Source organism: Microcaecilia unicolor, chromosome 10 (genome assembly GCF_901765095.1).
Source record: "Microcaecilia unicolor chromosome 10, aMicUni1.1, whole genome shotgun sequence".
NCBI lineage: Eukaryota > Metazoa > Chordata > Amphibia > Gymnophiona > Siphonopidae > Microcaecilia > Microcaecilia unicolor.
The window spans coordinates 194420950-194435434 of record NC_044040.1 but is presented as its reverse complement, the minus strand read 5'-3'; the positions used below and the strand labels follow the sequence as shown (position 1 = coordinate 194435434).

General features: G+C 42.9%; 1 protein-coding gene across 1 annotated transcript in view; it reads left to right on the top strand.

Annotated features, from left to right (window-relative positions):
• The first annotated feature begins 8686 nt into the window (after window positions 1-8686).
• LOC115479064 (transient receptor potential cation channel subfamily V member 6-like) overlaps window positions 8687-14485 on the top strand; it is a 64309-nt gene continuing 58510 nt past the window's right edge. Inside the window, exon 1 of the mRNA XM_030216792.1 lies at window positions 8687-8968. Within this exon, the coding sequence (XP_030072652.1) occupies window positions 8808-8968 (161 nt within the window). The 5' untranslated portion in view covers window positions 8687-8807. The remainder of the gene's footprint in view (window positions 8969-14485) is intronic.

The following is a 14485-nucleotide window of genomic DNA, read 5'->3' as shown; positions in this document are numbered from 1 at the left end:
GGCACCAGAGAGTTTCCCCCTCTAGCTATTATACCTTTAACTCTTTCACTGCCATCTACCACACTTCATCATGAATTTCATTGTTTTTCTAATCATATGATGTTTTGTACAAGAATGGATATTTCTGAGCATTTATTGAGTCCTAGGGCCCTGTTTACTAAGCTGTTCTATAGGTGCGCTATCATATTTAGCATATGCTAAAAATTAGCATGCGCTAACGCTAGAGGCACCCATATAGCTACATCATGCAAGGTTCCACGTTAGGAGTCACGGACCAAGAAAGGGATCTAGGTGTCGTCGTTGATGATACGTTGAAACCTTCTGCTCAGTGTGCTGCTGCGACTAAGAAAGCAAATAGAATGTTAGGTATTATTAGGAAAGGAATGGCAAACAAAAATGAGGATGTTATAATGCCTTTGTATCGTTCCATGGTGCGACCGCACCTCAAATATTGTGTTCAGTTCTGGTCGCCGCATCTCAAAAAAGATATAGTGGAATTAGAAAAGGTGCAGAGAAGGGCGACGAAAATGATAAAGGGGATGGGACGACTTCCCTATGAGGAAAGGCTAAAGCGGCTAGGGCTCTTCAGCTTGGAGGAAAGGCGGCTGAGGGGAGATATGATAGAAGTCTATAAAATAACGAGTGGAGTTGAACGGGTAGATGTGAAGCGTCTGTTTATGCTTTCCCAAAATACTATGACTAGGGGGCATGCAATGAAGCTACACTGTAGTAAATTTAAAATGAATCGGAGAAAAAATTTCTTCACTTAACGTGTAATTAAACTCTGGAATTCGTTGCCAGAGAATGTGGTAAAGGCGGTTAGCTTAGTGGAGTTTAAAAAAGGTTTGGACGGCTTCCTAAAGGAAAAGTCCATAGACCGTTATTAAATGGACTTGGGGAAAATCCACTATTTCTGGGATAAGCAGTATAAAATGTTTTATACTTTTTGGTGATCTTGCCAGTTATTTGTGACCTGGATTGGCCATTGTTGGAAACAGGATGCTGGACTTGATGGACCTTTGGTCTTTCCCAGTATGGCCATACTTATGTATGTACTTATGTAGTGTTAGCGCACGCTAATTTTTAGTGTGAGCTAAAATCAATAGCACACATTACTAAACAGGGCCCTTGATGTATTGTCAGTTGAACAATAGAAGCAGGGCTTTTTTTGAAGGGGTACTTGGGGGTACTGAGTACCGGCACCTTTTCCATTGTCTGCTAAATTTGACCCATGGTCCCCAAATTTTAATGCAAGAGCTCAGGCTCTACACACCAATTCTGCCTTGTCATAGATTCTGTGACTGGTTGCAGGGGGCCTAGCTATTGTGGGGAGGGTCCCTTAGTGATCATCCCACCCCTGAAGGGTGGCCTGGCATTAGAGTACCGGCACCTTTTCGGTAGAAAAATGCACTGAATAGAAGGACCAGGAGGCACAACTGTTGGGCTCAGCATCAGTTGGACAATCCAGTCCTGCTCTCTAAGGCCCCTTTCAAGCTGCAGCAAAACGGGGCCATGCTGGCATCGGTGCATGTTTTACATGCTCGCCGATGCCCCATTTTACTGTAGCTGGTAAAAGGGAAGTCTCGCCTTCCTGCAGGAAATGGCCATGCAGCAAGTAAAATACTTGCCGCATGGCCATTTTGGGGGGGGGGGCGGGGAGGAGCCCTTATTGCCACCCATTGAGGTGGCGGTAAGGGCTCCCACGTTAATCCAGTGGTAACCGGGCAGTGCCACGATTACCACCGGGTACAAACCAGTGCTACAAGAATAAATACATTTTTCTAGCAGCGGAAATGACGGCACGCTAGGGGTGAGAAGTACCACCGGGCTGCAGCAGTAGCCCGGCTGCTCTTCCCGTATAGCAAGCGGTAAGCCCACATTGGACTTACCGACGCTTAGCAATACTTTTACCTGAACTGATTCAACAAGATCCAATAGCTAGGATTAGTAACATTCGCTATTGTGTTAAAGTTCACTAATACTTTTTTATTAATTAGGCCGCATTGCATAAAATAAGACGTTAATGGTGTAAGCACACAATATTGCAGTACTGCATCTTAGTAACTCTAGCTTTAAACTTAGCAAAGCTGAGCCATAAAACAGTCCAGCTTATCCGGGTTGAACTGTGAATGATTTGAAGTTATCTAATAAAATTTGCAGTTCAGATTTGGTACTGACTATTCTAATGTTTCTCATTCAGATGGGCTTGGATGAATCCCAAGGGCTTTGCTTATTCTGTGTACAGATAAGTGCTGTGCAAGGTGATATAAAGAAATCCATGCCCATGGCTCAGATGTTAATCTTGTGATAGGAAATTGTTATATTCCAAAACAAAAAAAAAAGCTTTTGCTTTTTGGTCTTAAATCTTCACAAAAGGAGTGGTGGAGTCGTCTAATGGTTAGAGCAATGAGCTGAGAACAGGGACTCTGGTTCAGGTTCCACTGCAACTCCTGGCCAGGTCACTTAGGGGTCCTTTTACTAAGGTGCGCTGAAAAATGGCTTGCGGTAGCGTAGGCGCGAGTTTTGGGCGTGCGCCGATCCATTTTCAGCGTGCCTGTAGAAAAAGGCCTTCATTTTATTTTTGCCGAAAATGGACGTGCGCCAAAATCAAAACTGCTGCGCATCCATTTTGGATCTGCGACCTTACCGCCAGCCATTGACCTAGCGGTAAAGTCTCACGCGGTAACAGGGCAGTAATGACCTATGCATGTCAAATGCCACTTGGTGCACATCCGACACGCGCATCTAAAACTAAAACGTATTTTTCAGCCGCGCGTGTCAGGCATGCGCCAAAAATGAAATTACCGTAAAAGCCACACTGTAACCGGGCAGTAACTCCATTTTGGCATGTGTTGGGCGCGCATAGACGCTTGCACGGCTTAGTAAAAGGACCCCTTAACTCTCCATTGCTTCAGGTTAAAAACTTAGATCATAAACCTTTTGGGGACAGGCAAGTGCCTATTATTTCTCAACCCCTTCCTTTATGTGCTGTCGCTGTTTCTGCCAGAACTAGTCTGAAATTGTGCACTTAATTGAAATAAAAAATGTGTTTCTATGGGTAAGTCAGTGGCATTATCATTGCCTTAGGGCAGTGGTTCCCAAGCCCGGTCCTGGAGGCGCCCCAGCCAGTCAGGTTTTCAGGATATCCACAATGAATATTTCATGAGAGAGATTTGTATGTAGTGGAGGCAGTGCATGCAAATCTCTCTCGTGAATATTCATTGTGGATATCCTAAAAACTTGACTGGTTGGGGTGCCTCCAGGACCAGGTTTGTGAATCACTCACTGTCTTAGAACATGCTGCAGACGTAGGAAGCACAGTGCCTTGAAATCCTATTTTTGTTACATTTGTACCCCACGCTTTCCCACTCATGGCAGGCTCAATGCGGCTTACATGGGGCAATGGAGGGTTAAGTGACTTGCCCAGAGTCACAGGGAGCTGCCTGTGCCTGAAGTGGGAATTGAACTCAGTTCCTCAGTTCCCCAGGACCAAAGTCCACCACCCTAACCACTATGCCACTCCATCTCAAATGCATTGTTTGTTCTAATAAAAAGGTATCCCTCATAATTTGTTTACCTTAATTTCTACTTCCAATAATTTTTAAATTTTATATAAACATAAGTACTATTTATTAAAACTAAACATTTGGAAGATTGCCTGAAGTTAATCAAATCAATATTATTATCCTGACTTTTTTATTTCTTGCTGCTTTGAAATATATTGAATCCAGAAAGACAGTCTCCACTGTCTCTTTAGTATACATTTAAATTCTTAAACCAGTTATAATATGCAAATACATATTCTTAAAACATAAAACAAACCCAAACATAAGTATCTCGCTAATTTGCAAACATTTCAGAATTAGGATGAATGCCCAGCTACCATCAACATTTCACTTTCATATACTCCTGAAGGAGACATGTAATCCTGTAACATTAGCTATGGGTATATATTTCACAGTTCATTCTCCTACCTTTCTGACATGTCTTCCTGCTGTTGTTTCTCACAGCATGCATGCAAACATTTTCTACTTCTCTAAAAGCATTTCTCATCATGCTGCCTCTTGGGGACCATTATTGTACACCTATTGATCTCACTAGGATAGCCTGCTTCCCCGGCCGCCCTTTGTCAGGGTCTGTTCCATAGATTCACTTTCTCCAGCTGGGAAGTGCCTGTTACTAGGCAACCTGCCCTCACTTTCACTCTGCGGATCTCCTTAAGCATCAGCTCACAAGAGTCCTTCACAGGTAGAGCAGAGCTTCTATAAAGGGAGCGAACTGAGCTGCCTGGCAAGGAATTGGAGGTGTAACCAACATCTAGGGCACTTTTACTAAGTTGCAGTAAAAAAAAATTGGTCTTAGCATACCCTTACATAGGTTTTTTTTAGCACACTAAGGCCATTCTTAAAACAGCCATCAGAATGAGATTTTTACATTTTTTTGTATTAATGGCTATGTGCTAATGTTGTATGTGGTTAGCTCATGCCCATTTGGCAGTTATCACAGGATGCCTGAGTAGGGTTACCATATTTTGTCCCCCCAAAAGGAGGACACATGCCCCGCCCCTTTCACACTGTCGCTCCGCCCCCTGTCACATTTTCCCCTCCCCCTGTCACATATCCTGTCGCCCCACTCCCCTTACCTTACTACTGCCCTGGTGGTCTAGTGACCTCTTCGGAGCAGGAAGGAACCCCCTCTTTCCTGCCCGGAGCGCTGCCCTGCATGCATCTTTCCAGTTGGTGATCCTCGGCACCGATTCAAAATGGCCGCCGAGAGTTGAAGTCTTGCGAGGTTACTTCAACTCTTGGTGGCCATTTTGAATCGGTGCCGAGGATCATCAACTGGAAAGATGCATGCAGGGCAGCTCTCCGGGCAGGAAAGAGGGGGCTCTTTACTGTCCTGAAGGCGGAAGAGGTCACTAGACCACCAGGGGACTAGTAAGTAAGGGGAGGGGAGGCTAGCAATCTGCCCGTTTGTCCGGATTTCTGGGTTGCCCAGACATGCCTTCAAAAAGAGGACGTGTCCGGGTAAATCCGGACATATGGTAAGCCTATGCCTGAGTGCATCCCATGGTACACCATTTTAAGCAGCTTAGTAAACCAGCCCCTAGTCACTTAAGAGGGTCTTTACTAAGCGATGGTAACCCAACGCAGGCTTACTGCTCCCAGCACAGATCCCCCATCCCACCATGCCCTGGAAAAAGATTGTCCCTCTCTACCAAATAGTTTACTGGGGGTTCATGGGGGAGGGGGAAGCACTGCAGTGATCCTCAGTTGTTTCTGCTTCTAGACTGTTGGCTTCAAAATGGTACCACTCGATCCCTAGCAGTGGTCTCATGTTACTACTGTTAAGGGTCAAGTTGTCAAATAAGCACATACCCTTATTTGACAGTTTGAGCCCTAGTGGTAATAGCACAAGACTACCACTAGAGGTCTACTGGCTCCATTTTGATACTAGTATCCTAAGGAGCAGCAAATGGAAATTGTTCCCTTGTTCCCCCAGTAGATATCATTGACAATTCTGGTAAGTGCCAGGAGAGAGGAAATCAGGAAATGGAATGACGTATGCTGGGGAGAATCAGGGGTGGAGTTGTATGGACCAGTGCTCTTTAAATATATGCCTGGGAGCATCATATCAGCACAGTGTTTCTGTAGAGAAAAAAAAATGCTAGTATTGAATCTACCCTATAAGGACCATCCTCTGTGCCTATCACTCAGAGTTACCTTCTAAGTCAATTTAGCACTGCATTCACCAAGCTGGAAGACTGCCATAAGCCTTATTGAATTCAGGGATGAGGCACTTCTAATGTGCTTTCCTAATTTTCCTATCATTCAGTTGTACAAATCAATAAGATTTGATTGATACGACTTTCTCTTTCTAAAGTCAAGCTGCTTGCTATTCTATAATCTGCTGGACTCAAGAAATTCCACAACTTTTCTTTCAACGGTGTTTCCATTCATTTTTCTACCACCAAGTTTGGTTCTCATTCGGCTAAGAATGTATAATTTATTTTAAAATTTGCTATACCAGCTTTTGATAATTCACAGCAAAGTGGTTTACAATATTTTTAAAAAGCCATGTTCGGCATGAAAGAATGAAAGAGTAGTGGCAAAGACAGTGTGGAATAAGCTTACAAAATTCACAGAGGCCATTTTATTAAGCTTCAGAAAGCACTAGTACCAGAGGCGTAGCCAGACATGGTATTTTGGGTGGGCATGGGCCCAAACTGGGTGGGCACACAATTTCCCCACCCCCTGCGCATTCAGCCCCCATCCCAGCCTCTGCATCAGTGACCCCCAACAAATAAAATACCTGAGCTGGCGGGATCCCCATGCCCCACCAGCTGGAAGAGTTCCTCCAGCAGTCAGAAGAAGTCAATCCCCTAGTTGCTGCAGTCAGTGGCGCTATCCACGTACTGCTGCTGTTGCACTGACCTCTTCCCTCCTGCACGTGCTCAGTTTTCACGCATATACCAATACCGAACTGAGCATGCGCAGGTGTGGGGGATGTGGCTGCAATGCATGGACAGTGCCACTGGCTGTAGCAAGTAGGGGAATGACCATAACAAAGATGCCAGAATTTTGGGTGGGCCCTAGCCCAAACTGGATGGGCCCAGGCCCACCCATGGCTATGCCACTGACTAGTACATGCTATCCACAGTTTAAAAGGGCTTACCACGGGATGTGCTCAGGGGTGTACTAGCCATGCAATTAAAAAATCATTTATATTTTTGCATGGGGGGGGGGGGGGGGGGCATGTCTGACAGTGGGTATTTCTGCACTATTAACATGTGCTAAATGATTAGTGCAGGATTACCATGTGGGCCCTTAATGCTTACAAAAGAGGTGTCAGTGATAACTCTGTAATTTATTTTAATGGCGACAGTGTATGATGTCGTGCTAAGGCTACTTGGTAAAAGGGCCCCACAGTGTACTGGAAAATGGGACTAGACAGAACATATACCCAAAATATTGTATAAGTTAGAGAGGTCCTGGCAGCTGTGATCATAAGTACATAAGCATTACCATACTGGGACAGACCGAAGGTCCATGAAGCCCAGTATCCTGTTTGTAAAAGTGGCCAATCCAGGTCACAAGTACCTGGCAAGATCCCAGAAGAGTAAAACAGATTTTATGCTGCTTATTCTAGAAATACTTACAAAACTAGCTAATGGTAGAGCATAAGACTCACAGTGCCAATAATTATTAATTGGTATTGGAGAAGTCTCATACGGTCACTTAGGCAACTTTTTAAACCACCGATCAGGTGAGCCTATATAGCGTGACAATTTATAATCATCGACAACCTCCAACCTTCCGTGATACAGTGTAACGTGCAACAGTGTCAAGTGTTCTTTTTTTGCTGTTGTTCTTTTAATTCTTTTAATCTTTTTTTAGTATTTTTTAATTTTTGTACAAGTTGTGATCCTAATTGCTCACAATATCTTACACGTCTTCACATCTTTCTTACATTCTAATGATATGACTGCACTTATGCCTCCGGCATTAGAAAGAAAAAAAGACAATATAAGTGCAGTGTATTCCTATAGTTGGTTCCCTTTTTCCCTTGAGTGCTCTCTAGTACAGCTTAGAGTATTCCTTTGAGTGGCTTCCCCTTTCCCTGAGTGTTGAATAGTTCAGACTAGAGTGTATTTCTATAGTTGGTTCCCTTTTTCCATTGAGTGCTGTATAGTACAGCCTAGAGTATTCCTTTGAGTGGCTTCCCCTTTCCCTGAGTGCTGAATGGTTCAGCCTAGAGTGTGTTCCTATAGTTGGCTCCCTTTTCCCCTTGAGTGCTGTAAGGTACAGCCTAGAGTGTTCCCTTCTGGGGCTTCCTGTATTCTTGATCGCCCTGTGGCACAGCCTTGTGTATACCTTTAGAGGTTCTGTCTCTCACCCTTTTCCTTGTGTCTCTACCCTGCACTGTGTGCGCTGCTTGTGCTCAGCCCCTTTATCCCCTCCTAGAGTGTGACTGGGTTCCCAGTCGGCCATAAGGCCTGCTTGCTTGGACTCTGCGCGAGTGGGTTCCCGATTGGCCGTGAGGCCCGCCTGAATGCTCTATCTCCCATTTCCTGGTGGTGCCTGTTAGCTGTTGTGTGTGTGCGGGGCTTGGTGGCTGGGGTGGTGCTTAGGGCCTGTTCGGTCTACCCTAGGCCTTGGCCAAAATCCTATACTAGGCCTCAGCCTGGGCTCGAGGGCTCACGTCCAGAATAACAGTATGCCAACGTGGTGTTGCTCCTTTGCTCACAAGAAATCGTAATGCTAATAGAGGATTGGAGTTCAGTAACTACTATCATAAAAGCAGTAGCTGGCTAGAATCTAGCATTCAGTATGGTAAACTGCTTTTTTTAAAAATATTGTAAACCACTTTGCTGTGAATTATCAAAAGTATTTCTTCCATTTCACCACACTGTTTTGCAGTTTCAGATTTCTATTTTTTTTGGTCACTGTCATATCTATGAAAAAAATCTCATCTTCTTACAAGTGCAAACCGGTTTGCCAATATAGTCTGCTACCATACACGGTATAGCTGATTTGCAATCGAAAACAAAGGCAGTCCAAAAAGAAGTCACCTTTAAATGCTTGTTGAATATAAACAAGACTGAGATCAGACTTGTTGAGAATTGATTGTTTTGTTTTAAAGATTAAAAGTGACACGCACAAGGTCAACGTCTCAAGAGCTGCACAGGAAGGTGTTGTGTAGATGCTAAATCAACTGTTTGCAACCTCTAAGCAATGGTCTGAAAACATCAGCACTGTTAAAGCAGGTGCTATTTTCGCGTTTCATCAAAAGTTAGACACACAGGCATGACCCGTCTAAGCCAGGCTATGAGTTTTTTCTTCAGCAAGTGTAAAGCACTCTTTGCAATTTCAGCTTCCAGCTCCTGTTCTTCGACGATCTTCCCAAACACTTGCCAGGAGAAGGATGGATTCCCATTGCACAGCATTCTAGATAACAACAGGAAAGGGTAAGTGAAAGGACACTTTATACTGACTACAAACGCAAAGAACATTCTCGTTTTCCTGGACACTCGTTTTCTGTTGTGCTTCAATGAGCCTGCGATCTATTTCCTATGGTATAAAAGCATAATTGCATTGCTGATAAAGATTCATTCATTAAAGGAAGTAAAATATGTGTTCTTCCCTAACACAGCAACGATGCAATTAGTTTTCTGATTGGTGTATTTCTTTGCTGTTTTCTCTTCGTTGTGACTCATAATTCATTGATTTCCTCCACAGTATATTTTACCACTGGTCTGTCGTGTTACCTTAATGTTAAACAGCAAAACTGCACATCTATAAGGATAAGGATTTTTAGTATAACAGTCACACTGGTCATAAAGAACTTCCTTTAGGTATCTCCCTGAACAAGGTTCAAGGTTAGGTTTATTTGATAAACCGCTTATGGTCAGACCCTCAAAGTGGTGTACATGAGTAAAATGAAAGGGAGCATAATAACACAATAAAAACATGCAAGCAACTTCATGGACAGGGGAACTCAAGAGCAAATTAAAACAAAAGAAAAAAAAGACAGAAAAATGTCTTCAAAAAACATAATCAGTTTGCCTTTTCCCCTGGCAATTTAAGTTTGCTTCCATTATGGGAATATGCTGGATTCTATTTATAAGAAACACTTTTAAGCCAAGCCTAATATTTACTTTGCCAGAAAAATAGTCAGATATCCACATCTAAGCTTCTTTTTTTTTTTTAGTTTTTATTTTATTATTTTTTTTTTTGCAACGTGTTAATCACACAGAGAGGTGGAACTTCATGTTGCATAGAATGTAGAGATCGGAACTGAAATTTTCTGATTGGTACCTGCTCAGTTCCCGTGGCATTTTAAAAAAGGATTTCCCGACATAGAACCTTTTCTAGAATACCTGCAGGAGTGATCCAGCAAGAACAACCATTTAAGAAATAACATATAGGGACAAACAGTGGAGAAAACTCAGCAACTGACACATGTAAGTAAGTAATTTCAACTGTTTTGCAAATCCACTTTTTTCAGCAAATATATGGATCTGCTTTTGATCTCCAGGACTTAAGGTTTTTGTTTGTAGGTTTTTGCATTTGTTTTATTTTTTTTGTTGTTTTTTTTTGTTACATTTGTACCCCGCACTTTCCCACTCATGGCAGGCTCAATGCGGCTTACATGGGGCAATGGAGGGTTAAGTGACTTACCCAGAGTCACAAGGAGCTGCCTGTGCCTGAAGTGGGAATCAAGCTCAGTTCCTCAGGACCAAAGTCCACCACCCTAACCACTAGGCCACTCCTCCACTGTTGCTTCTATTTGAGATTCTACATGGAATGTCGCTATTCCACTAGCAACATTCCATGTAGAAGTCGGCCCTTGCAGATCACCAATGTGGCCGCGCAGGCTTCTGCTTCTGTGAGTCTGACGTCCTGCACGTACGTGCAGGACATCAGACTCACAGAAACAGAAGCCTGCGCAGCCTTCTACATGGAATGTTGCTAGTGGAATAGCAACATTCCATGTAGAATCTCCAATAGTAGCAACATTCCATGTAGAATCTCCAATAGTATCTATTTTATTTTTGTTACATTTGTATCCCACGCTTTCCTACTCATGGCAGGCTCAATGCGTCTTACATGGGGACAATGGAGGATTAAGTGGCTTTGCCCAGAGTCACAAGGAGCTGCCTGTGCCTGAAGTGGGAATTGAACTCAGTTCCTCAGGACCAAAGTCCAGCACCCTAACCACTAGGCTACTCCTCCACTGTTGCTACTATTTGAGATTCTACATGGAATGTTGCTATTCCAACTTTCCATGTAGAAGTCGGCCCTTGCAGATCACTAATGTGGCCGCGCAGGCTTCTGCTTCTGTGAGTCTGACGTCCTGTACGTGCAGGACGTCAGACTCACAGAAACAGAAGCCTGCGCAGCCTTCTACATGTGGAATAGCAACATTCCATATAGAATCTCCAATAGTAGCAACATTCCATGTAGAATCTCCAATAGTATCTATTTTATTTTTGTTACATTTGTACCCTGCGCTTTCCCACTCATGGCAGGCTCAATGCGGCTTACATAGGGCAATGGAGGGTTAAGTGGCTTGCCCAGCGTCACAAGGAGCTGCCTGTGTCTGAAGTGGGAATCGAACTCAGTTCCTCAGTTCCCCAGGACCAAAGTCCACCACCCTAACCGCTAGGCCACTCCTCCACTGTTTATGTTGTTGTTGTTGTTTTTTGTCATTCAGCTATGGAACAGCTAGCTTTTGATGTATTGCTTGTTTTATTAAAGAGTTTTATTTGTTGTTGCTTATATTTCACACCACTGTGGTGATGTTCTCCTTAGCGGTATATCAAATAAAGACAACTTGAACCTATACATGTAAACGCTGCTAATTAAATGCAGAAGCCACAATCTTTAATTTCAATTTAGAGGGGGAAAACAAACAACAGGGTTTAAGGAGAATACCTCCCTTAATCTCTCTTGTGCAGAACTGGCTGAAACAAGCCCTTTTAAAACAAAATCTATAGGTGCCACACGAAGCAGCCAATCCCCAAGTGGAAAGAATAGGTCAAACACACACATTCCCTTTATGAAATAGGCAATACACACATTGTGGCCAATATTCAAACCGCAAGTGGTAGCCAGGCGCAGTCAGTTCTTATCCCAAATATTCAATGCCAGGCCATTTCTGGTGACCGGCATTGAATATCTGGTTTATTTCTGGCCAGTTCCAACTTAACCAGCCAAGCCCAATATTTAGCGCTGGCCTGTTAAGTTTGAACTGCCCAAAGGTGGCTTCCAAACTCACATTGAAAATCGGCAGATAACCAGTTATATTGCGTGACATAACTGGCTATCCACTAGTCGCCATCCGTGAATTTTCAGTGGGTCATATGTCCCGCTAAAAATTCACAGATAGCCAGCTAAGTACCATTTAACTGGTCAGGTGCCATTCCTGGCTGGCTAAATGGTTTTGAATATCAAGGGGGACAGACTTTTGACCCACCCAAACCATGTCCAAACTATGCCCCCAACACCCCCTTGCAATTTCTATGTATTATGGACATCCATGTGTAAACTGAGCCCTTTCTAAAATCAGCATTTACATATGAATGACATTTCCCCATGTAAATGCCACAATATCTCCAAGAAAATTTCAAATAAGGCCTTCTAAAATAGCCCCATGGCTAACAAAAAATATTTATGATTATTATAGACCTTACAAAAATTAAGGATTCTAGTGGTAGATTACCCAAATCAGTGTTTTTGGAAATATTGACAGGACAGAACAAGTGAAAGTCGGAACATATGTTATGTGTTTATTCATTTTCTGCCTGTGGAATTTGGAATCTGAAAGACATAACTGTCGAAAAGTAAGACTTAATACTGAAGCAGATAAGCTGAGCCTTTTCTGAAAGTTAGAAACAGTAATCTTCCAAGTATTTATATCCACTTTCTTGCTGTATCTCCTTTCATGGAATGCATCAAACTGATTTTCAAAATAACTCTAATATACCTAAGCACAAATAAACCTACTTACAAAGAGAGAAAATAGAATATTATGGGGACAGTTCTGTAACTTGGTATCATGATGTAGGTGCAATAATGGTGTGTAGGTGTGCTTTACAACTGGAGGTCAGGATCTGTGGGGACTGGTACCCTCCGCTGGTTGTTGGTAATGTAGGAATGAATCTGCCAGAGCAGTATCACCTGAACTCACCTTATAGCTGGCTGAGATGCTCAAGGTAGGCATGGGAGACAAGAGGCTCCTATCATAAGGAGTGTCTTGCCTCAGCAGAGCTGCATTTATGTTCCCTCCGACCATCATATGCTATGTTGTTTGTGAGTCCGAAGTAAGAAATGTGTATTTCCGGTTCAATATATATTTTGGTTTAATATTTGTGTTTTGTTTTCTATTATTATGTAATTTTGTCACACTCATTGCCAGTGGGGTATCCAAGCCTGGGAGGGAGAGGGTTAGTGGAGTGGAGTTACCATACTCAGGAGGAAATTCATGGCAAAAGGCACTTATACAGCAGCATGACCCCTAGTGGTAGTACTGCAAATTTACTGCTAAGGATTGCCAACACCATTTTGAATCCAGTGCCAGAATGGGCAGGAGAAACTGAGGATCACTCCTGCCTTAACCCCATTATATACCCCCCCCCCCCCCCCGATTTATCAGATGAACCTGGGGGGAATGCCTACATTGGGTGGGTATAGTTGGGGGAAAAGGGGGTGTCTGGTGGGATTCAGAATTGGGAAGGCCATCAGAGGGGATTCAGAGTTGGCATTTAGCAAAAGGGGAGGGGAAATGTTTCAGCCTAGGCTGGCCCAAGTGGAAGTAGCCTCAGAACATAGGACCATGGCTTTGCTTCCTCCCAAATTCCATTTTCTGGAAAAATAATACAGCTTGTGAGGATGCCCTAGGGGGCAGTACAATAGACTTCACATAAATGGTCCAAGTTTCATATCTCACCATTGCTCCCTAATATTTTATTTATTTATTTACAGCATTTATATCCCACATTTTCCCACCCACGGGTAGGCCCAATGTGGCTTACAGTAATTTACAAAAGCATACATGAAATCTTCAAAGAAACAGTCAATGGCATTGTAGGGAAAGGAACAAGTGAGTAATAGCAGAGGTGGAAGAATAGGGATAGAAAATAGAATTCAATGGGTAGCGGTGCGGAGCGGGTCAAGAGCATAAGCCTTTCCAAATAAGTAGGTCTTAAGGTATCCTTTGAAGGTCGGATGTTCAGGGATAACTTTATTGTATAGTGAGTCCTCCAAAACCCACCAAATATCTACTGTGCCCAACTGTACACCACTACAATAGCCCTTAAGGCTGTAGGTGTCACCTATATGTGGGTACAGTAGGTTGTTGGTGGGTTTGCTACCACAAGTGTAGCACTTAGAGTGGATTATGGGCCTGGGTCCTCCCTTCTGCTCAGTGCACTGCACCGACCACTAGGCTACTCCATGGACCTACTTGATTCCATCATATTTAGCTAATCTTACCCTGCCATACTCACCTACACGAACACTTCGATCGCTTACAGATAATAGATTAGTAATTCCCCGACCACAAAAGGCTAGATGGGAATTTACTAGGAACTCAGCTTTTTTTCTTTCTAGCTCCCTCTCATTGGAATTGTCTTCCTAAATTAGATTGGAAGAGTCCTATGTCCAGTTTCGTAAACTTTTGAAAACATATCTGTTTCAAAATACTTTCGATAATAATCTGGGATAAAAAAGGAGATAAATAGGCAGAATGAATACGGAGTAAAAAATAATATGTTTGCTTATATAGTATGTTATGAATGGTTGTCCAATGTCTACTGGTATTAGTATCTTTTAGAATGGTTGTTTTAGTTTTTGCTGTGCTTTTCTATCAAATCAATGGATTTCTTATATGTTTTTAAAAATGATATTTTATTTTAAGATGTATACCGTTCTGTTTTGTGAATGCAATTACTACTACTACTACTACTACTACTATTTAGCAT